At 51.8% G+C, this 24582-nt stretch overlaps 1 protein-coding gene across 1 annotated transcript in view; it reads left to right on the forward strand.

Moving 5' to 3' along the window:
• Positions 1 to 1921: 1921 nt before the first annotated feature.
• Positions 1922 to 24582, forward strand: part of GALNT9 (polypeptide N-acetylgalactosaminyltransferase 9) — a 124440-nt gene continuing 101779 nt past the window's right edge. The window contains exon 1 of the mRNA XM_040251568.1: positions 1922 to 2634. Within this exon, the coding sequence (XP_040107502.1) occupies positions 2394 to 2634 (241 nt within the window). The 5' untranslated portion in view covers positions 1922 to 2393. The remainder of the gene's footprint in view (positions 2635 to 24582) is intronic.

Consider the following 24582-nt stretch of genomic DNA (forward strand, 5'->3'; position numbering starts at 1 on the left):
TGAGTGACAGTGGCTAATAAATTTTATTCTGGAGTCAAAATGTCTGGCCTTGAAGCCCGGATTCATGCTTTGCCCTTGATGTGACCTTGAGCAAGGTGTTTGTCCTCTCGATGCCTCAGTTTCCTCATAGTTTAATTAGATCATGCTAGCTTGTACTGTAATGTTATTGGTCTTAATCAGTTAATGGCCATAAAGGACCTAGAACAAGGCCTGGCAAAATCTTACCACTGCCTAAATGTTAACTGTTTGTATTATTATTCCAAAAGCCATCCTTGTAAAATGGAGAGACATCCTAGAACTTGGCATTTTATAAACAGGAAAAACGCAATATTTCTTAAGGAGAGACAGGGGAATGGCTATTTATCAAAAACAGACCAGTGTTTATCTAACTTGCTGCATTGTGAGACTCTCCTGGAATGATGATGGAAACAGAATCCAGCTTCCTCGCAAAGGAAGTGATTTATCTGGTGAGTACCCTGTGGACAGCTGGCCTCAAGTCCCAGTGGCTATGTCCTTCCTGGTGATGGTCCTCTGAATTTCTTGGACTAATGTCCTGAGAAAGAAAAGAGAGTTTTGATGAGGGAGAGGAGCAAGGAATCTTTCAGCTCTCAAGAGAATCTACCCAGAGGCACAAAACCTCCAAGCTGGATAGACTGGTATGGCTGAAGTCTAGAAATGCATGTTTGCAAAAAGAACACTGAACTAAGAGCTGGAAGACCCCCAAAGTCCCTCTATACACTCATACATGGATACACACACACACAGACACATATATAGACACATGCCCATGGACATACACACAAATGCATACATGGACACACACATAAATACACACACAGACAAACACACTCATGTACTCATATAGATGCACGCAAATGCACTACTGAACACATAAACGCACATACATGGACACAGGAGCACACACAGAGACACACATGCATACATGTATACACACATGTGCATATGCACACACACACACATGCACACCAAGAGCTCCCTGAAGCCCAAAGGTCCTTATTCATCTCTTTGTAGTGAGCGACCAACAGAAACCAGCTCTTAATGAATGTTCCTGCATTTATTCACTGAACAAATATTTACTGAGCACCAAGCATCAAGCACTGGGGAGAAAGTGTGAAGTAAATAGAGCCTCCTGCCTCCTTGGTGCTCAGGGTCCAAAGCTGGGTCTTTACTCTCTTGAACCTCGGCTGTCTCAACTATAAAACGCGGGTTTGAGGCTGTATTAGAGACTGACGTGGAGGCGGGGTCAGCCAGGTTTGTTGTTCCCTTAGGTGTGAGGTCCGCGTCCTGGAGTACCGGACGCCCAAGAGCCCTCGCCTCCCCGGTCCCCACAGTGGGTTTTGCGGTTCTGCCTGTGTGTCTCTGGGTACCACGGACTCTCAAGCCCGGGGCACCAGTTCTTGGACTCAGCTCTTCCCATCCCTCTGCCCTGCAGAGAGGGAAGGGGAGGGAGGCCGGGGATTGATTCCATTTGAGCGAGGGAAAGGTGAGACAAACCACCAAGGAGGCTTTGACCCTACTGTTCCCCTCCTTCTCACAAAGAGCCTCCCCTCCCACCTACCCCTGCTCATCCACGCAGACTACACCGCCTTGACCAGACACTCACTCTCCAAGATCCTGCTTCCGCAGGTCAAGTTTGGGGAGGGGGCGTGTGGAGAGATTGTTCGCGCGCTCCGCCCCGCCGCACCCGCCGGGACGCCCTTGGACTGGGTCTCCTGAACGCGAGGCTCCGCCCCGCCCCACCCGGTTCGTGAGCCTAGAGCGCGCGCCAGACCTCGCGCCCCATCGGGTGGGGTGGGGTGAGGGTGGTCCCTGAGGGGGCGGTCCCGGAGGGGTGGGCCTGCTGGGGCGGGCACCGGGCCCCGCGTGCATGCTGATGAGCTGGGCGGCCGCGTCACTCCGCACCGGCGCCGTGGCTGCGGGGCGGGCAGGAGCCGCACACCAGCCGAGCGCCTGCCGGCCCGAGCCTCCCTCGCTTCTCCGGGCCCCGAGGCCCTCCTCGCCGCCCCTGAGAGGGGGCCGCGCCCCTCTGAGGAGGATGCCGAGTGCCCCCTGCGCCCACGGCCCCGGGCAGCCCCTGCGCGTGGGGAACCCGGGAGGCAGAGGGGCGCGCTGAGAGGGCGCGGGTGGTGCTGAAGGGACAGCTCCCGGGCGGGGCGGCAGAGCGCGCAGCCCTCCCGCAGCATCCGCCTGCAGCCCCTGCCTGCAGCTCCCGGCCCGCAGCCCCGCTCCTTCAGCACCCCCAGCACGCAGCCCGCCGCGAGCTGGGGTGGCTCATGGTCCCCGAAGCAGCGGGCCAGGCGGAGGCTCCTGTGTCCACCGGGCCCACGGGGATGCCCCGCGGGTGAGGCAGCCCCCAGCTTCCAACCGCGTTCATGGCGGTGGCCAGGAAGATAAAAACTTTGCTGACGGTCAACATCCTGGTGTTCGTGGGCATCATCCTCTTCTCCGTGTACTGCCGCCTGCAGGACCGCTCAGAGGGGCTGGTGCAGATCGTTCGCAGCGCCGACCGCCGGGTGCGCAGCCGGCAAGCCAAGGTGGGCTCGCTGGCGGAGCGCGAAGCCATCCTGCAGCGCCTCGACCACCTGGAGGAGGTAGTCTACAACCAGCTGAATGGTGAGCTGAGCCAGCGCCCCGCTCGGGACAAAGAGGCTGGGAGAGTGGGTTGGGGAAGAATTGTTTCCAGGCTTGGGACGCTGAACTGTGTCCCTGGAGCTACAACCTGCGAGAACCCCAGGGACCTGGTGGCCAACCAGGGCTAGGATCGAGTTCCTGTTACTTGGGGAGTGAGTCAGGTAGAAGGCAGATGGGAATACAGCATTTGTGTAGCTGAGGATGCTGGCCTGAATGACTACCCATACACTTATGTGCCCAGAGGACACTTGAGTACCCCAACCCACCAGTACACATGAAGGGACTCCACCATGGTCCCTGAGGAACTGAGAGAACTTCTAGAGTTTGTAGGACCTGTGTTAAGAGCAGGCAGTGCCCAGATCTAAGGGCAAGGGAGTCTGCCGTACTGCTTCAGGAGCTGTGGGGCATCAGGGCTAAGCCTAGACTCACTCCTTTCTCTTGAGGAAGAAGTGGAGAGAGGCAAGATGGCTATGCTGCCCTTCAGAGGTGTTCGTTAGATGTTGGTGGAGAAAAGTGGGCTTCCCTAGTGGCTCAGACAGTAAAGAATCTGCCTGCAATATAGGAGACCTAGGTTCAACCCGTGGGTCAGGAAGATCCCCTGGAGAAGGGAATGGCAACCCACTCTGGTATTCTTGCCAGGAGAGTTCCATGGACAGAGGAGCCTGGTGGGCTACAATCCACAGGGTTGCAAAGAGTTATGCCCCAACCACTGGAGCTGTTCAGTTCCCTATCCTGGGGATGCTCAGGGCTCAATCAACCAGATGCTGTGGGCCAAGTATGAGGCTGTGAACCTGTGACTCATGGACAAATAGAGTCTAGGTCCTGGCAGGGGCTTGGCAGATATTAATTACCTAAATGGACCCTGAGCCATGGTGCCTGGGAACCTGGAGTCCTTGGAAGCTTCTACAGGAAATGGCTCCTGGAGGTGGACTCCTTGTTTCATCCCAAGCGGATGTGAGTCACCCTGAGGGTCAGCGTGGGAGTCAAGAAGGGTCAGGGCCAATATGGAGCTAGGTGGTGGGGGAGGAGGAGTACTTTCCCACATTAGGTTGCAGTAGAGCAGAATAAAGCAACTGCTGCTCCCTGGGCTTACTCTGTGCCAGTGTGCAAGGAGGAAAGAGGAAAGTTTATGTTTACCCCATTAGTAGGCTTTCCCCTTCTGTCCTGTGCTATTCTGGTTTCTGCACCAGCAGCCCCTGGCAATGCTCTTTAGGAAGCATCAGTAACAGGCTCCAGCAGGAGCTGTCTGGGAGCCAGCTTACATAGACGGGGCCTGTTCCGTACATCACTGAGTCCAATGTGGAGGTCCTCTTGGGATTTCCTTCTGGATGCCCAGCCAGCCTTGGAGCAGCAGCTCTGAACCTGAGGCTTGGTGATGCCCGGGATATGGGAGCTATCTGCAGCCATGCCCGCCCTCTCTGGGAGAGTAGCACATCCTCTGGCTTCCCAAGTGCCTTCTCACCACCCCTGAACTCCTGGGTTTTTGTCTGGAGGTAGTTCTGGTGGAACTACCACTCGGCTTTTCTGATCTTCCCTATTCAGCTGAAACCACGAGGGGAGAAAAGTTTAGTTCAGCTGTCACTTGACCATTCCAGTGGTGATTCATCTCCAGGAAGGCAGTGTGCCCCGGTAATAGCACACAGCTTTATTGAAGTGTGTTTGCCAGGGTGTTATGGTCTGTTTTATGGGGAGAAGTAGAGGATTATATAAAAACATTGGCAGCACGTTGGGTTGTGTAACATCCTGACGGCCAGCTCAGCGCTGAGAGCTGTTTTCCCCCCTCCCCCACGTCAAGGTGAGAAGAAGCTGGGATTCTTGGAGGCAGGAAAAGCCAGGACCTTCGACCCCGACTGATGGGGGATGATGAAGTGTTTTGGGAAAGTGGAGTGTCATTCCCAGGCCCACCCCAGCCTCTCCTCCTCCCTTCTCCTGGCTTCTTCCTCCTCCTCCCTCTTCTCTTCCCACTCCTCTTCCCACCCCTTTCTCCTTTTTAAAACCTTTTCTCCCTCATCCCTTCACCAGATCTCTTCCTCCTATCAATTTTGCTCTCTTCTCCTTTCTTTACCCATCCCTTAGCCCAACTGTTCTGTCTCTCTCCAATCTCTGTTCTGTCTCTCCCCAATCTCTGTTCTGTCTCTCCCCAATCTCTGTTCTGTCTCTCCCACCAACCCCACTCTTTATCTTGCATCCCCATCTCAGATCATGTGCCTAGCATAGCGTCTTACCCAGGGGTCATTCAGTATTTGTTTCTGGACGTGACAACAGGGCCCCAGTCTAGCACTCAGCCCGGGTGGGTCACTAAGGAGAGGATAGTGCAGGACTGGTTGACCTTTGTTCACAAGAAGCCCTTTGAGAACAGTGCTCACCCTTCCAACTGGCACAGATTCCTCTGTTAAAGGATTTTGAAGAACATCAAGGAATGTGCTTCCCAGAGGAGGCAAGCCACCGTCCTTTACACTAGTGTCTGTTGTGTTTTAGATCCAAGAAATAGGATATGGATTCCTAGGAGCTGCTACTTGATACGAATTCAGCTGAGATTAGAAAGGAGAGGGAGAAACCCCAACAAAATTGATTTATTGCTTATATTTCCTTTGCCTTGACTGCTTCCTAGAAACACTTCTCCTGGCTTGAAGGAGCTGGTAGGGAGGAAAGATTGTCCCTGGGGAGCAGGGCCCAGAGAAGAGCATCCTCCTCAACACTCCCCACAGCCTTTCTTTAGCTGGTCCAGTGCCCTTTACTTGAAATGTCTTGTTGACTCAGCAAAGACTTATTAATGGTGTCTGTAGATTCAAATTCACAGGACCTGGGGCGGGGGGCGGCATGGATTTTCTTTAAGGAAATGAGTATAGTCGCATGTTGTATGTACATGAGAGTTTGCTTCTAAGTTTTGTGTTCAAGGCAAAAGAAAAAATGTTTATAGGCAAAAATCGTCCTTCCAAATATCTTAAACGCACATCAAGTACAGCATCCGTGGTTTCATGCCTGCAACTGGCGCAGTGAGTCTTATGAAGGTGGAATTGGAGAACCTCTAAGCTCAGTGGGCTTCCCTGGTGGCTCAGGCAGTAAAGAGGCTGCTTGCAATTCAGAAGGCCTGGATTCAATCCCTGGGTTGCCCGCTCCAGTATTCTTGCCTGGAGAATTCTATGGACAGTGGAGCCCGGTGGGCTACAGTCCATGGGGTTGCAAAGAGTCGGACAGGACTGAGCAACCAACTTTCAATTTCACTTTAAGCTCAGTGAGAAGGGAGAGGAAATCCCATTCAGTTGGTCATATGTTGAAGCCCTTCTGCCTTCTATGACCCCTTAGGAGCAGAGGCTGAATTCGAGCTGGGGATGGGAGGGGGAGGTTTCCATTTGGGTTGGTTGGCTGCTTTTTAAAATTCAGACACATGTGTGTTAATTCCCTCTAACTTGACCCTCTAACCAGCCCAAGTCCCTCACAATCAGCGGTCAAAGACGTACAAATCCTTTGTACAGATGGAAAAGCTGAGGGCCGGTGAGACAGCAGGGCTTGCTCAAGGTTGTTTAGGAAGTTAGCTGTGGCAGCTGCTAGAACATACTTGCTTTAGAATGATCTACATTTCTTAACTTATCAAAAGTTCAAGTTAAAATAACAGGTCCAGTTGTGGTCTATCGGGTGATGGCCTTGTACATCTCAGGTGGGGGTCACCTCCCACCAGCTCTGCCAACACCACTTCCCGTCCATTGGGAAGAGGTACTTGCTGGCCCTGCTCTCTCAAACTAAAGAAATTGTGCACCACACCTGTTCTATTGTTCATCCAAGGGTGGGAATTTTTGTCTGTTTTATTCACAGTTCTAACGCCAAGGGTCTTGGGTGGTACCTTGCACACAGTTCATGCTCCAGAAATATTTGTTGGATGAGAGAGTGAATGGATCTTTCTCTAAACGATTGATTGTTTTTGTTTAGAATAAATTTATTTTAAAAGACATTTGCAAATCACCACCATACCCGTAAGCAGGAAGGGACTAGGTGAATGAATGCAATGAAAACAAAATCATGCTCTTTAATTCCAGTGTGACAGGGCTGTCAGCAGAGGCTCTGAGCCAGAAACCTGCCCTCTCTTTGTTAGAAGGGAGAGTCTCAAGTGTGGGGGATATATTGGCATGAAACCAAGACTTTCTCCTTGAAGAAATCAGGGGATTGAGATAGCCTTTAAGAGGGGATAAGTCTCATGGCATGAGTCAATGTTATTTAACGCTGCGTTCATTTTCTGCCAACAATCCTGTCCCACGTGCTGGTCCTCCCAGGATTCTGACTGCACACTTTGGGAAGCCCGGGTCTGGAGCAGAGTATTGCTTAAGGGGATGTGATGGGGTGGGGGTGAATTGGGTGGGAAGAGTGGAGAAGTGGCTGTCAAGTTGCTAAGGGGCACTTGTCCCTGAGGCTGCATCCACTGCAGGGGGCCCAGATCAGGAAGCTGAAATCCTAACAATAGTCTGAGCACCACTAGTGGTGGTTTTATTTTTTCAAGTCTTTATTGAATTTGTTACAATATTGCTTCTGTTTTTACCTTCTGCTTTTTTGGCCATAAGGCATGGAGGGGGTTGTTTGACTTGAATCGCTTTCTCTGTTCTCCTCCATTGGATCTCAGCTCCCCTACCAGGGATTGAACCCACACCCCCTGCATTCAAAGTCTTCACTACTGAACTGACAGGGAAGTCCCCACCCTGAGTTTTAGTAATCGAAGAATTTTGGAGTTGAGACCAGGAGGTGCCTGGGAAGAGGCGAGAAGAAGGCAGATGGAGAGAATGCCAGGTGGTCACCCTGTGTTTGCCTTGGCCTCTCGGGCTGCAGGGGGAACAAACCTCTCCGTGTGGAACCATCTTTCCTGCACTGTGGTGCTTGCTTTGGTGGTAGGCAGGTGTCACAGCTGAGAAGCTAAATTTGGGGAGGTGTCCAAACGGTCCCCACCTGGCGTGGGAATTCAAATATCACATGAGAGCACAAGCCATGTGAGGACAGCAAGTGCTTCAAACCCTGGCGTGGGGTGGATGCCCGATCAGTGCCCTTCAAGGGACCAAAGGATGAATGCCGCAGGTAGGTGGAGCCTGTAGGACAGCCTGGTGGAGGAGGGGTGGGGTGGGTGTCTGAGAGGGGCCTGGAAGGTTCCTGCGGACGGCGAGGGGCTGGCTGCCCCTCTGGACCACTCCTCACCTCTGTGGTATGCCTGTCCCAGTCGGCCCACTCCTGAGAGCCCGTGTGCATAGAAGGTGCTGACTTCACAAGAAGGGTTTTCAAGCCCTTTGCTATGCACGAGCAGCTCCGTTTTGAAGACGCCTAAGATATTCCACTTGCAGGGCATGTGTGTTTCATCAGAAAGATTTCCCTAGTCATTGTGAATTTTAATTCCAGAAGTAGCTCCCCACTGGTTCCTGGGCCCTTCCAGCTCGAGTTCATCAATCTCCTCCATCTTCCTCGAATCTGCTTTATGAGTTAAAACGTCCTGCATTGCTGATCCCAGCAGTCAAAGCCACGGTGGCTGGAGAAATGGTTGCCATTCGTTCAGTATTTAATCACTGGTCCTGGCAGGTCTTGCTTCAGAATGGCAGCAATTAATTGGTTGGCCGTTTCCTCCCCCAACCCCCACCCCCACCCCAGGTCATTAATTGGCTGGCCTCTCCCCCTGCATCTGTCTCACGTCCCCCACCGTTGTTGATTTACTACAGAAAGTGAAAAAATAGTTGGTGCTCCCAACCAGAGCCCAGGCTTTTACACAACCACAGCCAGCAGGGGTGCTTTTGACACGAATGGCTTTTTCCATTCTCCTACATGGGAGCCGCCTGCAATTACATTTCACTCACCCTGAGAAGATTAACAGCATGTTGGTTTTGCTTTTTTTCCCCTTCTTTGCCTGTGCTCCTCTGCCTGCTGGTCTGCCTGTGACCCCATCCAACCACCAACCACCCATATTAGAACAGCCGAAGCCACTTCCAGTCACAGAGGTTAGCGCTGTGCAGTCCTGGTCCTTGGCATCTGGGGCAATGAGAGGCAGGGGTGCTTCACCCTGAGATAAACACCTCTCACGCAATTCCCCTGGGAGGAGCAGATCTCACTCTGGAGAGGCTGGCTCTATCCAGAGACTCTGCAGATCCAACGGGGGCCCCACTTCTAGGAATAACTCAGGCCAACCGTGACCCCCACCTTGGGAGCCTGCCGGGGCTGAGTGATTGCATTTACAATTCAGCTCAGCAATTTGCATATTTCAGAGGTTCGGCACTATTTTCTGAAAGGACAGTTTATCCTTCGTTGGCTGGTAACTTGACAAAAATAAGTCTCTATTCACTTCCATATCCCATGTCTTACTGAGGACATTACTGCCTGGGATCCAGCTCTTGGAACAGCTTTTCTGCTCTTCGATCAGCTTTTCTGTTCTGCTCTCAAAAAGCACAGGTAGCCTCGAAAGGAGATAGCCAGGTGTCAAATGAGGGATGGGGAGAGGCTGATTCATGGTGAGATGGGTCCTTGGAAACTGTTCGGCAGGCTGAAGCTCTCTCGTTCTCTGGAATGAAGGCAGTATCTCCTTTATCCTTATCGTTCACCCCTCATATGTTCCTGATGCTGAGTCAGGGTGTAGGAGCGAAGGAGATGCAGGTCCCTGCCTCTCAGGGCTGACGTCCTAGGAGCAACGAGTGGTGTGAACAGGGCAACTCCAGACAGAAAGAAAGGCCACCAAGAGGAAGAGTGATGGAGAGTGGGTGGGTGAGACGGGGTCCTGCTTTAAATAGGGTGTGGCTTGAATAGCATTTCCCCAGATTCATGTCCTCCGGGAACCTCAGAATGTAACCGTTTGCAGACATAGGTAGATGAGGTTGTACTGGAGTAGGGTGGGCCCTGATCCAGTGATTTATGAGGATAATATTGTCCTTATGAGATCAAGAGGGACACAGACATAGAAGATAGAAGGCAGAGACAGAGACTGGGGTGATGTGTCTACAAGCGAAGGACTCCAAGGATGCCTGCAACTCCAGAGGCTGGAACAGGCAGGAAGGATCCTTTCCTGGAGCCTCCAAAGGGAGTGTAACCATGATGCCCTGAGTTCTGACCACCAGAGGACCATGGTGGCTGTGTGTGCTGGGACACTGACACCAAGGGTGGGTGGGGAGCTCCTCTGTGATGATCAAACTCAGATGTGAGTGAGCTGTGAGGCAATCGGGGAAGGGCATCTGGGCAGGGGCCAGCCCCACGTGAGTGGTGCTCTGCTTAGTCACTCAGTCCGACTCTTTGTGACCTCATGGATTGTAGCCCGCCAGGCTCCTCTGTCCATGGGGTTTCTCCAGGCAAGGATACTGGAGTGGGTTGCCATGCCCTCCTCCAGGGGATCTTCCCAACCTACATGAGTGGAGAGCGCTATGAAGGAGGAGAGTGGTGTGTGGCTATCAGGGAGGATATAGGACTCTGCTCTTAGGGAGGTGTGCTCACACACCATAAATGTCCTATGTGCCAGGAATGCTTGGACTTCATCTGCGACCATGGAAGTCTGTGCCTCTGTCTAGCTGGTTGGATTTTTAAAGCACATTTGTGATCTCACTCAGATCTGAGGGACCGAAATGACAGTGAGAACACACAGTCTCTCCAGCCACCTGAGGGTCTGGACAGTCTTGATTCTGTGCCTGCTCAGCCTGTGGCCAGCCTTGGGGTCCCTCGTCGGGGCTTCTCAACATGTTGCTGTTGACATCTGGGCCAGGTAATCTTTGCACATGGTGGCAGGGTGCTGGTAAGCTGTTGAACAGCATCTCTGGCCTCCACCCACTAGATACCAGTAGTCCTCTCCACTCCCACCTCCAGCTGCAGCATGAGATGTTGTCAAGTGTCCCCTGGGGGCCAGAAAACTCCCATGGAGATTCCTGCCTTCTGTCTAGAACATAGGGGTTGACTGGCTGGGTTCATACCTGGCTCCACCTCTCAGGCAAGTCAGTCACTCCCCTCTAGTCTCAGTTTCCTCATCTGTAAAGTGGGGATGATGGAAACACCAACCTCAGCAGAACCTTGTAGAGGCAAAAAGAATTGGCTTGAGTGAAAGGAGTCATCCCTGTGTCCAGTGCGATGGCTAACCCACACTGCTCAAAGTTCGGGATCCTGCTGGGCACAGGCAGATTGCCATCCTGAAGGCTGTCCCCCATGCATCCTCTTTGACCTTGCTGACTGTACCAAGACAGTCTCAACTCAATGGCAACATGCCTCTTGCATGTTCTGAACTTGCCTATCTACCTTTGGTGCCACCCTCAGGCTCAGCATCCTTGGCTGGCTGTGTATCCAGCTAGGCTTTAATAGCCAAATGCTGTTTCATTTTCTATTGATTAACAGTTTGGGCAAAGGATAGAGGTCTCCTATCTTGCGTATCAATACATCACTTATTTAAGAAGCAAATTCACTTAATTCAAAAGTGCATCAGTTTAAAGGAGGCTATTAAGTAACATGAATTGAGTGGTTTATAGAGACATGGATACTGCAGGAAGGCTGGAGGAAAGACCAGTGTGGGGTTGCTGTCATAGATGGCCCTCGAGGCTCCGAGCTGTAGCACCTGGTCTTAGAAAGTGGTCTCCCTTGGGGTTGTGGGTTGATGGCCTCAGAACGGATGAAGGGAGATGCTGGACTCTGGATCCATGCTCTTTCCAAGGCTTTCTGAAGATTTGAGTTTGATAAAACATAAATAAAAATAAAATAACCCACTTATGCAGATGTGGCCCTGATTCTTGGGTCCTGAAAAGAAGGCAGCAGCATTGACCAAACCCCCGGGCTGCTCCCCAGCACCCCCACCCTGCCTCGCTTCATGGTGGGGGGGGTCCACCATCCACTTCTGGCCTGGCTCAAGGCAGCGACCTTCGACCTTCCGGTCCTCCAGAGAGGGGCCTTGCTCAGAAGCCTCAGCTGTTGGGTTTTATTTTTAAGTAAATGAGCCCAAGTACAATGGCTCTTAATATGCCACCCCGGGCCTGGCAGTGTGCCAGAGAAATAAGATCTACAGGTGCCCGGCCTGTGATGAATCCCGGCCCCAGTAGCCGCTCCAGTAGCCTCCTGGCTGGCCCAGAGTAAACCCCTTCCTCCTCCCTGAGTTTTCCACCCTGGTTAGAAGTGAGGCTTGGCTTCAAGGCTATAGGGGCAATGTGTGCCCAGAGCTAGACACAGGGCTGGTACAGGGCAACAATGGCGGGGACGAGGGGAGGTCCTGATTGTCCCAATTGTGTGTGGACTGACTTGCCAGACAGGACCTCTTGGAGGTTGAGAGGCTCAGGTCACAGCTGGTTCATGAGCCTCTAAGTATATTTCTTTAAAAATGGAAGAAATCTCAACAGGAAGTTACCAAAATAGTCATATATTTTAGACATTTGTGTGTAACGAGTTAATGCTTTTGACACTGGAGTGCAATGTACTTGTACTGTTCACAGAAAGATCATGGAATTTGTAGAAATACTGGTTCTTGCAGATGTCCTGGTCCGAGAACACAGTGTGTTTAGAGGTGTGTGATGAAAGCCTTCTTCTCAGGCTCCTGCAGGTCAAAGGCTGACATGGGTCTCCTGGGAAGGGTGCCCTGTGGAGGCTTTTCCTGCCTGTTTTCTTGCCTTTCCTGGGGTTTCATCCATATCTGGCCTCCATCTCCAAATCCAGTAGCATTTTGCCTTTTTGTGCCATTCTCCCAAAGTCACATCCCAACCCCCACTCTCCTCTTCACCTCCCTCTTCTACCTTTAAGCGTCCTTATGATCACAGGGGCCCACTGGATAATCCTGCTCAAACTCAGCTGATGAACACCTCTGCCATGTAACCTAACATTTTCCCAGGTTCTAGGGGCTGGGATGTGAACACTTTTGGGATCCGTGATTCTGCCGATCGCAGTGAGCAAACTGAACAGACTACTGAACATGAATACATGGTAGGGGGCAAAATAAGGCAGAAGGATGAAGTGTCAGGGGAGAGGCACCAGCATCTCCATCACGCGTCCGGAGAAGGCCCCAGGAAGGGAGTGACTTTTAAGTGAAGTTTGAAAGTAAGGGTGGGGATGTGACATGCAGAGATCTGAAGGAGGGAGCTCCAGGCCCAGCAAGTGCAAGAGTCCTGAGGCACAGTATGTGCTGGAGGGTTGGCTAGAATGGTGCTCGGGGAGTCCATGCTGGAGACTCACACTGGGAGCTGTATGAGTCTACTCCAGCTGCTGTAACCAAGTACCACACCTGGAGGGCTTAAACCACAGAAATTCATTGTCTCACAATTCCAAAGGCTTGAAAACCAAGATCAAGGTGCTGGCATGGCTGGTTTCTGATGAGGCCTCCCTCCTGGCTTGCGGATGGCTTCTTCTGTGTCCTTGAGCATTCCTGGTGTCTCTCTCTCTGTAAGGCCACAGTCCCATTGGTTTAGGGTCCCCCAGTGACCTCATTTAATCTTAATTACCCTCCTAAGGCCCCTCTCCAGATACAGTCACATTGAAGTTAGGTCTTCAACATACAACTTTTTTTTTTTTTTTTTTAAGTACTTATTTATTTGACTGCCTGGGGTCTTGGTTGTGACATGCAGGATCTTTTGTTGCAGTACACGGCCTCACCAGTTGGGGCACAGGCTCAGTAGTTGTGCCATGCAGCCTTAGTTGCTCCTTGGTATGTGGGATCTCAGTTTCCTGATCAGGATCAAACTCATGTCCCCTGCATTGCAAGGTGGATTCTTAACCACTGGACCACCAGGGAAGTCCCCTCAATGCACAGCTTTTAAGAGGACATAGTTGAGCCCATAGCAGGAGTTACCCACATGCAGATGTTATTGAAACCCACATAGCCTTATGGTCTCACCCAGACTAGGGAGTGAGTGCAGGGGAAGAGGCAGGTTGGCTGAGCTGGGACAGTCTACTAGGAGATGAGGAGTAGCCAGAAGAGAGGTGAGGCAGGCCAGTGTCTGATCCTGGGCGTCAAGGGGGCCTGCACTGCTGAGTACTTTGATGGGTCATACTCCATGAGCACTGAGAGCTGACTGCTGCTCCAAGGGTGGGGGTGACCCGGACAAAGTCAGCTTGGATGCGGGTTGGGGGTGAAGTTGGAAGCAGCAGACATAGGGCCTTTCTGCAAAGCACTGTGGATTTGGGGGCTGGATGACTATTGGTGGTAGGACCCCCATGCAATGTGGGACATGGAGAAGTACTGTCAAATTTCCCCTGGGGGCATCTCCTCCCCCAACTGAGAACCAGTGCTGTGAAGGAGGATGAGATGAGGGTCTGTCCTGGAGAGGGAGATGGGGCTGACAGAGGGTGTTATTTCCAAGATGAGAATTAGCTGAGAGGGAAGGATTGGGTGCCAGAGCCCATCCTGGAGCCCATGAGAGGGTGGCACCTCAGCTCAGGAGCTGGGGCCTGGCCAGCACCTCGGACAGCTCCTCCTGCTCCTGCTTCTGAGGTAGAGGGACAGTATGTGAGCTAGCCGGGTGGTGTGGAAGCTGGGGTGTTCTCTTTTTTCCCATTTTCTCAGAAAGACAGCAAATAAAGTTATCAGTTGAGGTTTCGATCCCTGGGTTGGGAAGATCCCCTGGAGAAGGGCATGGCAACCCACTCCAGTATTCTTGCCCGGAGAATCCCATGGACAAAAGAGCCTGGCGGACTATGGTCCATAGGGTGGCAAAGAGTCGGACACGATTGAAGTGACTTAGCACACACGTACTATTAAATGGGTTTTTAAAAAGAAAGTATATATCTGGTTATGTATTATCTACATCCTATTTCAGAATAGGGACCACTACAGATGTGTGTTGTGAATAGGAACACTGAGTTGGTGGGGCTGAGAACCCGTGGTCTGTCAGGTGGGAGCCACTCACAGGGCAGGTAGGAGCCCGGGAGAGGCCACTGAAGGCCTAGGGGCTGCAAGGGCCTGGGCAGAGAGGGGCCTTGCCACCTCCCAGCCTCGAGGGGAGCTGATCTCCCCCCGTTCCCCTCAAGGGTGGTTCATCCCCAGGCCTTTTCTGGGGAGTAGGGGGAAAGTTTGGGAAAGATCCATCTGGTTCCAAAGGTGAATGGGCACTGGTGCGGGGGGGGGGGGCTGCCCGGCCAGCTGTGCCTCCTCTGGGATCCTCATCTTGGACACCCCTTCCTCTCTGACACTGTCACCGCCTCCATCCTTCTCCTCCACCCTGTAGATGTTGCCGCCTCTTGGAGAGCATTCTCAGGGGAAGGGCTGCTCTCCTTCCCACACCCTGAGCCCTGCTTCCCAGCCTTCACGTTTCTGGGGGAGACCCCAGGACAAAGGTTGCTCACAGCTCCAGAGTTGAGTCCCAGCCGTCGGTTGGCATCATTCTGAGATGCTTCGCACTCACCTAATGGTAACAATAACCAAGGTGGATGCACCGTGCTATGCGCTCAGGGTCTGTGACCACGTCTGGCACTCACAACAGCCTGTGCAGGAGATAATCTATCTTCAGTTTGCTGATGAGACCATGGCCAAGCAAGGTCAGCCCCCACTGGCAGCAGTGGGACTGGGACCCAGGCACACTGGTGCCAGGGTCCCTGCCCTGCCTCGCCTCCCTGACGATGAGCTGGGAAGACATCAACTTAGTGAGCTTGGTGGTGAGGACTGATACCTCCTGCTCTAGCAAAAAGGACTACTTTTACTTTTAACAGAATAGTTAAGTCAAATCGATTCTATGTGCAGCCCCCATCTGAAACCCAGCAAGCTTCAATTTTATTCCAGAGAAAGACAATAACAGAAAGTGCCTGGGACTATTTTCACACTATTTGAGCATATTGTGGAAAATGTGTTAATATTCTGTGTGCTTGAGCACTTTGCAGTGGACACAGGGAAGCAAACAAGCTTATATCTTCCTTGATGGGGCAGAGCCTTGCAGCTGCAATGTGACTGCGGAGTCAAAACACCCAGGTGAGCAGCCCTGCTCCCTGCAGCCTTGTGCAGGTTCCTTCACAGCCTTGCTCAGTTCCCTCACCTGTACAATAGGATGAAATAATAATTATCTCTTGGTTTTATTCTGAGAAGTAAGTGGAGGAAGCATATAAGCTCGTGGAGGTAACGCCTAGCATATGGTTCTGGCTCAGATGACCTGGTTCAGCACCAGCTCTGGTTTCTGCTTGTCCACAGTTTCTCTGACCTCCCCTCACCCAAATCCATCAGTCCTGTGGTTCTGTTTCTTATGCAGCTTCACCCCTGCAGAAAAACACAATGCTCCAAGAGGTCCACGGGAAGTTGAACAAGGGGGATCAGGGAGATGGCTTAATCCAATTAACACTTTGCTCACAGAACACGATCTGTTGTGCAGAGCACAGGAGGGGGTGCCCAAAGCTCGGAGGTTGGGTGCCTTCCTCTGAGAGTTTACAGTGAAGTGGGAAAGAGGCAGCCAACTGGCATTCTCTGTCCTCTAAGGCATTGAGTATCAGCGACAAAAGGGAGCACTGTGTTGATGGGTTGTGTTGAAGGTCAGGAGGGATGAGGAGGAGTTTGGAGCAGCACACTGGAGCTGGATGCACCAGGTTCCAAACCCCAACTAGATGACCATGTCAGGCCAGTTCTCCTTGCTGAGCTGTGCTTTTCCCATCTGTGAAATGGGAAACATGATCACCCTTCCATGATAGGATTTTGAGGAGATTAGACAAGGTGATGCCTGTGGAAGTGCCTGACACATAGTAACTCCTCAGAAATGTAAGCAAAGACAATGGAAGGAAAAGAATTGAAATGGGGCAGAGTTTGAACAGATGGGATAGCATGATGCCTGATACATAACATTTTCTCAATAAGTATTTGTTCCCCGGATGGGTGGGTGAATTTATGGATGGGTGGAGTGGGGGAGGAAGGAAGGATGCTTGAATGGATGAGTGGATGAGTAGGGAGGTGGATGGATGATGGATGACAGACAAGTGGATCTTCACAAACCCATTTGACAGTGGGCTTATGACTCACATATTGTTGGCTGTTGGGATGGAGTGAGTGTATTTTCCATGAGAGAAGGATGTGAATTTGGGGAGCTGGGGTGAAATGCAATGGACTGAATGTCTGTGTCCCCCAGATTCCTATGTTGGAGCCCTAACCCTGGTGGGGCCTCTGGCATGTGATTAGGGTTAGGTGAGGTCATGAGGGCAGCCCCCGTGATGGGATCACTGGCCTCCTAAGAAGAGGAGGATGGGAATCTCATGCCCTGTGCATGCACACACCAAGGAAGGACCCTGAGGACACAGCAGGAAGGCTGCCCTCTGCAAGCTAAGGAGAGGGTTCTCATCAGGAACCAAACTGCTGCCTTGATCTGGACTTCTTTCCTCCAGAGCCATGAAAAAGAAATGTCTGCTGTTTGGCCCCTATTGGTGGTACTTGTTATGCAGCTTAAGCCGACTGAGCTGGGGGGCCACCCTGGGAGGGGGGCACTCTGCCTTTTCGAGGTCAACATAAGCTCTCATGCGTATCCATCATTCTTTGTCTGGAAGGTCGCTGTCTCCAGGACAGAGCTCGGGGGCAGTACTCTTGGTTCCCATTCTGTTTCCTTCCCTTGGGGGCCTGCAGTGGCCCATTCATTCATGCACTCATTCCTTCATTCATTCATAAGCACCTACTATGCACAAGGTCCTGGGGCTCCGGCCTGAGCATGGCAGGCCGAAGCCACTGCCCTGGAGGGCAGCAAGCAGGCCAGGGCGGGGTTGGGCCCTGTCTCCAGTGGGGCTGGGGACACTGAGTCAGCCTCACTCTCTGGGCCACCCAGGCTCTCGGCTCCCTAAGGACCCGAGTGTAGCCTCCGAGGTCTCCTCCTGCCTGTGACCCCCAGAGCTGGGCTGGCCCAGGGGACAAGCATTTCCTGGGAGACTCTGCCATCAGGACTGGAGTCTGATGCCATGGGCATGGAGGCGTCAGGCCCTGGACACCCTGACGGTCTCAGGAGGCTTTACTCAGAGCCAGGTCACCTTGAAGGGATAGGACACCCAAACATCCCCCATTCTTGCTCCCCGGTAGCAACCAGACCCAAATCCAGGGACAGAGCTGCACAGAGCTGACAGAGGGACGTTCCACGGCCCCATGTACTTCACAAAGTGAAGGAACCAGGAAATCCATTTTGCCATATATTTCCAGTCATTCCTTATCTCCCTTGCTTTGGTCCCATAAATATTCATATTAGTTGAACACAAGTACTATGTGGGAAGATTTATCAAATATTATATTAGTCTCAGTGAGAATATATTTTACAGGTACTGCCGTGTCCTGCGAAATCTTCATGACTTCATAGTTTCAGAAGGGCAGTCAGTCTTCCCGCTATTGACAATATGTTATTGGTTTGGGTCCCCAGGGAATCTTAAAAGACCTGTCTGTAATGAAATTACCCGTTGTGTTTGGAGAGAGTGGATAAAACGGAAGCTGGGAGGGACGTTATCTTCAAAGGCAAACCAGGGGCTCTTGCTTTTATCTCTGCTTTGTAATCATTAAAATTAATAGCCAAGCACGTAAAATCGGCCTAAATTCTCACCGGGGAAGAGAGAGGGAAGCCAGGGTGGTGGGATGTTTGGCTTGCCATCGTTGCCACCTCTCAACCCCCAAACCCATGCTCTGTGAAGCCTCTGGTCAAGGTCACGGGCGCGCGGAGGACTGTCAGGAGCCTGGTGGGTGATGAGTGGGTCGTAGGGGGTAGGGTGTGTTTCTCCACTGCAAACTGTGGAGTCCCACTTTCTGGGTGATGCTAGGAGAGGAGACTGATGGCGTCTTTGTTTTGTTCTGGCTGCACTGGGTCTTTGCAATGCATGGGCTTCTGTAGCTGTTGTGTGTGGCTTTAATCACCCCCACGGCATGGGGGATCTTGTTCCCCAGCTAGGGATTTAATCTGCGTCCCCTGCAGAGGAAGGTTGATTCTTAACCGCTGGACCACCAGCGAAGTCCCCTGATGCCTCTTTGATCCCAGGGGAGTGTAAGGACCCACCACCTGGCACCACCCGTTTGGAGTCTGTCTGTTCTTCTCAAGCATCCCAGTATGTTTGCTGTGCTGATCATCTTCAGAAAACATGGATTTATGGTCTCATTGGAGGCCTGGAAGGGTAAGTTTTGTATCTCCTCCTCCAGGTTCATGGTGGTGAGGGGCTGGGAGGAGGAAGGTCTTTAGTAGAGCCCCTCCTTCCCACACCTGTTCAAGACCTGTGGGTCCCCAGCCCGCCCAGAGGGTATGTGCCCTTCACAGGGGTTCATCTGGGCCTCTGACTTCCTCCCCTCTTCGTCCCTAAGTTCCCCGTGTTCAGAGCATCCTCAGGGAAAAAAGCAAGTTCTGGACTCAGTCATCTCTCAGATCCCTTCTATTCTTCAAATTTGTCCTAGTAATTTCTTCCCATCTTGTCAGATACTTATTGCTTTTTCACAATTGATCTTGCTACTTTGTTTTAAATCTAACATTCTTAGGTTGTTTTAGGGGGCAAGTTGGCCTGACTGGCCTGGCCTGTCCCTCTGGGTCCCCTACCAATGGAGTCCCCTTATCTGGGTTGCCAGCTGCTGTGTGTCTCCAGAGGTGTCCTGCCCGACCTTCTGGTGAGGACAGCCTCTGACTTCCTGAAGGTGTCTCCATCCGACCTCTTCCTCTCAGATTATCTTGTGACCGGCAGCCTCTTCATTTGGGCGGCTTCCTCTCCCGGAATATTGGCTTAAGTCACTGTGACAGATGGAAATCAGTGACTCAAAGGCAAGCTGGAAGCTTGAAAGCCACGCTTCCTTCCAAGTTGAAAAATCACAGCCGCCCACATAGCCCAGGTTTCTGTGCTGGAAGGAGTGGGTTGGCCAAGTGTGAATGACTTTGCTCGGAGAGAGGAAGTTTGGAGGGGCTCCTCTGGAGCTGGTGGCTTCATCTGCGTACCTGCAAGGTTCTTGGCCCGGGATGGGCAACCAAGTCCTTCTTGGGTGAGAGTCCACTGGGGAAGGTGGCCTGGTCTTTTTTGTTGTGGTGTCCTCTTATTCCTAACATGGACCCCCTTACTTCTCTGGGTGGAGAATTCAGAGTTCTGAAAAAACCCTGATTGATATGACGTAACTGCATTGTACTTTGTTTTTCTTATGGAACATGAAATCCAGAGGATGATAGACATCCTCAAGAGCCCAATCTTATTTAGGTTCCAGCCCCCGCCTTCCTCTTGTGTGACAGTCTACCTCATGGTCACACAATGGCTGCTTGGACCCCAGGCATTGTGTCCTCCTTCCAGGTAGGAGAAAGAATGTAGATAAAAGGCAAAAAACAAAAACAAACCCCACATATACTAGCTGAGTCTGTGCCTTTTAGACACATTTCCCAGAAATTCCACCCAGAAAATTTCATTTAAATCTTAATGACCAGATCTTGGGCACATGCCACTTCTAGCTGCAAGGTCAGCCCAGGGAAGTGAGTGCTTTAGAATTTTTTTTTCCTATCCAAAACAAATTGTGGTTCAACTAATAAAAAGGATGGAGAGAGTAGATGCTAGCCGAGCAACCGTGGGGTCTGCCGCTGGCCTTTTTCTTACAATTCCCCCCCTCCTCCCCTTCCCCCTTCCCTCTTGTATGAGTTTCCTGGGGCTGCTACATAACAAATGACCACAAACAGGGTAGCTGTAAACATCCAGAATTTATCCTTTCCCTGTCCTAGAGGCCAGAAGTCTGAAATCAAAGTGTTGGCAGGTTGAATCCTCCTGGAGGCGCTGAGGCAGAATCTGTTCCAGGCTTCTCTCCAGCTTCTCTCAGCTCCTGGCAGTCCTGGCTCCCTGGCGATCCTTGGCTTGTAGGCACTTCACTCAGATCTCTGTCTCCCTCCTTATGTGGCTTCTCCTTCTGTAAGTGTCTCTCTGAACTGTAAGGATGCTCATCGTTGGATTTAGGACCCACCTCATCCAGATGACCTCACCCAGAGTTCTGAGCTTAGTTAACATCTGCGAAGACCCTGTTTCTGAATAAGGCCAAGGTCACAGGTTCCCTCTGGACAGAGCTTTGGGGACACCATTCAGCCCACCACCCCTGTCCATTCACCTAAACCGTGGGCACAAGCTCTTGACTCCTCAGGGCACTGTGCAGAACCCGCAGCGAGGGTGGAGCCGCGGCCCTGCCTATGTAGGGGTGGGGCCCTAGGCTGAAGCCTGTGAAGAAGCAGACCTAGGAAGCCATCCTGCTGTATCCTTCCAAAGGAAGGCTTCCCGCAAGACCTGCTTGCACTGATTTCTACGAACACCACGTGGGGACTTGGCATGCCTCTGGGACTTGATCCCCATGCCGGGCCCTTCTTCCTGTTGGCTGCTCCTCTGCAGGGTCTGGGCCTTCTGCTGAGGGTCAGTGCCCAAGTTTCCTGAGGTGCACCCAGCCTCTGGGCACCCCAGAACCCAAGCTCCTGCACTCTAGCTGGCTACCCTGAGGTTCTGAGGTGCCCAGTGGCTGGAGCATCCCTCTGGACTCCAGGATCAGGGTACCCACTTCAGCTGGCCTCCAGGCCTGGCCCTGCATCCACCTGGTTCCTGTGGCTTCTCAGCAGATGCATTCACCCCTCTCTCCCCAAACTTCTACATCTGACGGTCTGTGCCCCCACCATCCCTAGGGCACTGTGGTTCACATGCGCTGACTGTAGACAAAAGTTGTTGGACTGTCCAGGGCTCCTGGGAAGGACTGGTGAGAGCAGACCATCCCAAGATCCCAGTTCTGGGGCCTCCCCACCCCCATGAGACTGCACTTCAGCAGGCAGGCCTCCACCCAGCTCTCTGCTGGGTCCCTTGCCCCACCCTGAGGATGTCAGGACGTCAGGCCTGGGGCAGAGGAGCGAGGAAGGGACCACCCAGGATGTGAACATCTGAAGCTGTTACAGCGGCTTCTTCTGGCCTGTGTGTCTCTCCACTGCTGCTGTGACAACTCATTGGCTGGGAGTTGCTTAAAACCACACAGATAGTTTTCTCTCACGGTTACAGAGGTCGGGAGCCTAAGATGGGTTTCCTCGGGCTAAGATCGGGGTGTGGGCAGGGCCACACTCTCTGAAGGCTCCAGGGGGCTCCTTCTTGCCTCTCCCAGCTTCTTGGGGGCCCAGGTGTCCCTTTGCGCCTTCGCTGCCGGCTAAGGCTCCATGCCACAGGCCTCCTCTCTGTGTCAGATTCCTCTGCCCTCTCCATTCAAGGATACTAGTGATGGCATTTGGGGCCCTCCTGGGTAACCCATCTATCTCTCATCTCAAGGGTTATACCTTAATCCCACCTGCAAAGTCTCATATAATGCAATGCGTTCACAGGTTCTGGGATTAGAACCTGATATCTTTGGGAGACATTACTCAGCCCACCACACCTGTCCCAGCTAACTAACAGACAGAGACTCCATTTGTTAACGTGATTTTTTGAATGAGTTGCTAATATTTAGAGATACGAATATGTGCTTCTGCCTTCTCTCGGAAGTCTGGAAGATCTAGTGGTTTTGGACCTGTTAGATCTGGAGCAGGGGCTGCAGCACAGGGGGCGTGTGTACCCGTTGACCCCATCCCCACCGCTCCCTTTCACCCCGTGACACACGCCACAGTCCTATTTATCATTAACAGCCGTTGTCACTTTGCTCCGGGCACAAGATAAAGCATCTGGGAAACGGGATCCAAACTCCTCCTAGCTGCGCCCCCTCCCCACCCCCACCCCCACTATCCTGCCTCCACATCCAAGTCAGTGCCCCTCCCCGCCCCACGGCATGAATAGCATCTCACACCCATGCTCTGACAGAGCCGTTGCCTCCTCCCTGTGGTGTCTTCCAAACTATCTCTTCTAATTAGAAAAGTGCGTTCCCTCAGGTCACGGGAAAGGAACTTCCAGTGATTATTCCATAAAAGTAGAACTGCTGTGGGCCTTCAGCAGCCTTTCACATCCTTGTGCGATCTCTGCCAATTACAGCCGTGATGATGAATTTGAGAGGGGAGGGCCCTCTCGTCACCCCAGTCCTCAAATGGAAGCCACTTTTCCTCTTGAAAGTCCAATCTCTGCCTCAGAAACCAAATGTGTTTCACCAGAAGTGTCACCTCGGGCTCTGGACAAGAGCACCAGAGCAGAGAGAGTTCTGGACGCACACTCCATCTGCAGGGGCGTGGTGGGACTTTGGATTTGAAAAGGGCCCATGAGTTGCGCCTGTCCCCTTGGAGCCCACCCTTGACCACTTGCTTCCTTTAGCCCGGGACTCACCTCCGTTTCCTGCACCTGGGCTCCCAGTGATCTGGGCTCCTAGGAGAGCCACCCACCCACCAGACCTCTGTGTTGGGGCCTCAGGCACCTGTTCTGCCTTGGTGAGTCCAGCTCCTGTCTACCTGGGCTGAGCTGGGGCACACCTGAGCAGGTTACCCACCTGGGCTAGAGCGCAACTGAGTGGGCCCCCTCCCTTTGTGTAGACAAAGATGGCCAGCACCTGGTACAGCTCTTGACATTTGAGATATGTTTGATGAACAGATGAAGAAATAAATGGTACAACCACAAGATGAGATTTTATGTTTGCAGCCATATAAAGTTACACTTATGCAGAATTTTTAGTGACATAAGAAAATGCTTAAGATGTAGTGATAAGAACAGAACATGGACTTATATATACAGCATGTGTATTTATTAAACTTGTTTGAAACTATTATATGTAAACATAAAAATAATATAGGGCACTAAAATACTGATACTGGTTTTCCTGGGTGATTCTGTGTGTATATGTTTTCAGAATTTCCCACAATAAGTATTTATGACCTTGTCAATCAGAAAAAATGCACTTTCTAATTAGAAAAGTAAAAACTGATATTGCTGGCCACAGTATAAAGCAAATCTAACCCTTTTGGAAAGTAATTTGGCACCAAGATCCACAAAAATGTTTTATCCTTGACCCAGTGGTTCAGTTTCTGAAATAAGAACATGATCCTAAATATGTAAAATAAGTAAATGTATAAGCATAGAGGAACTGTTAAGTAAATATTTAAATATCATGGTGGTTTAAAAGATGGTTATTATAATTATTATTGACTCACATAAAACACTGTGGGAGACACTGACAGTAACTGTATTCTTTTTCATATTTATTTCTTCACGGGGTCTTAGTTGCATTAACACAAGACCTTTCATGGTGGTGCACAGACTCTTCCGTTGTAGCACAAGTGCTCCAGAGCTCTCAGACTTCAGTAATTGCAGCATGTGGGCTATGTTGCTCCAAGGCAACTTAGTTGGGATCTTAGTTCCTGGACCAGGGATCGAACCTACGTCCCCTGCATTAGCAGACCGATTCTTAACCAGTGGACCAACAGAGAAGTCCTGACAGTAACTTGAAGTGGCAACAAAAGCAGGATGCAGCTCTGCCCCTTGTGCTCCCCTGACCCCTCTGCAAGGGCGATGCAGCCTGGAGCCAGTGGGAGCGCGGGAAGCCTTGTTCATCCTGGCCTTCCCGCTGAGCTGGAGAAGCTTCCTGAACGCCAGCTGGCAGCTCATTTTCTGAGTGAGATGTGATGCCCTGCTGGGCATGCAGAGAGCTTCTGCGGATCCCCTGACCAGGCTTGTATTCAATCTAGATGCTATGACATGGCCACGCTGGTTATCTACCGTCACTTGGTCCTCAAGCTATGCTAACTGTGAGTGTTCCCACCCCAGCTGAGAGGGGAAGGAGCTGGTATCCACCCCACAGAGGGAGCCCTTTACCCTCCTGGAGGGGAATCATTCAGCCAGGAGCACCATGGGCCAGCAGGTGCCCTTGAAGCCTTCTGTCACCCATCTGTAGTGAGGGCCTGGTGTTCACCCCCATGCTGTTCACCAGCCTGGACCAAGGGACAGCCAGAGGCCCTCCCCTAGTATACTGTCATGAGGGTGAATCCTTCCTGCCCAGGGTGTAGTGTAGCCCCTTCTTTCTTGAGACAGTAGTGAGAGTTGTTCAGTCGCTCAGTTGGGTCGGACTCTTTGAGACCCCATGGCCTGCAGCACACCAGGCTTCCCTGTCCTTTACCGTCTCCCTGAGTTTGCTCAGTTTCGTGTCCATTGAGTTGG

This window comes from Oryx dammah, unplaced genomic scaffold (genome assembly GCF_014754425.2).
Source record: "Oryx dammah isolate SB20612 unplaced genomic scaffold, SCBI_Odam_1.1 HiC_scaffold_12, whole genome shotgun sequence".
Taxonomy (NCBI): domain Eukaryota; kingdom Metazoa; phylum Chordata; class Mammalia; order Artiodactyla; family Bovidae; genus Oryx; species Oryx dammah.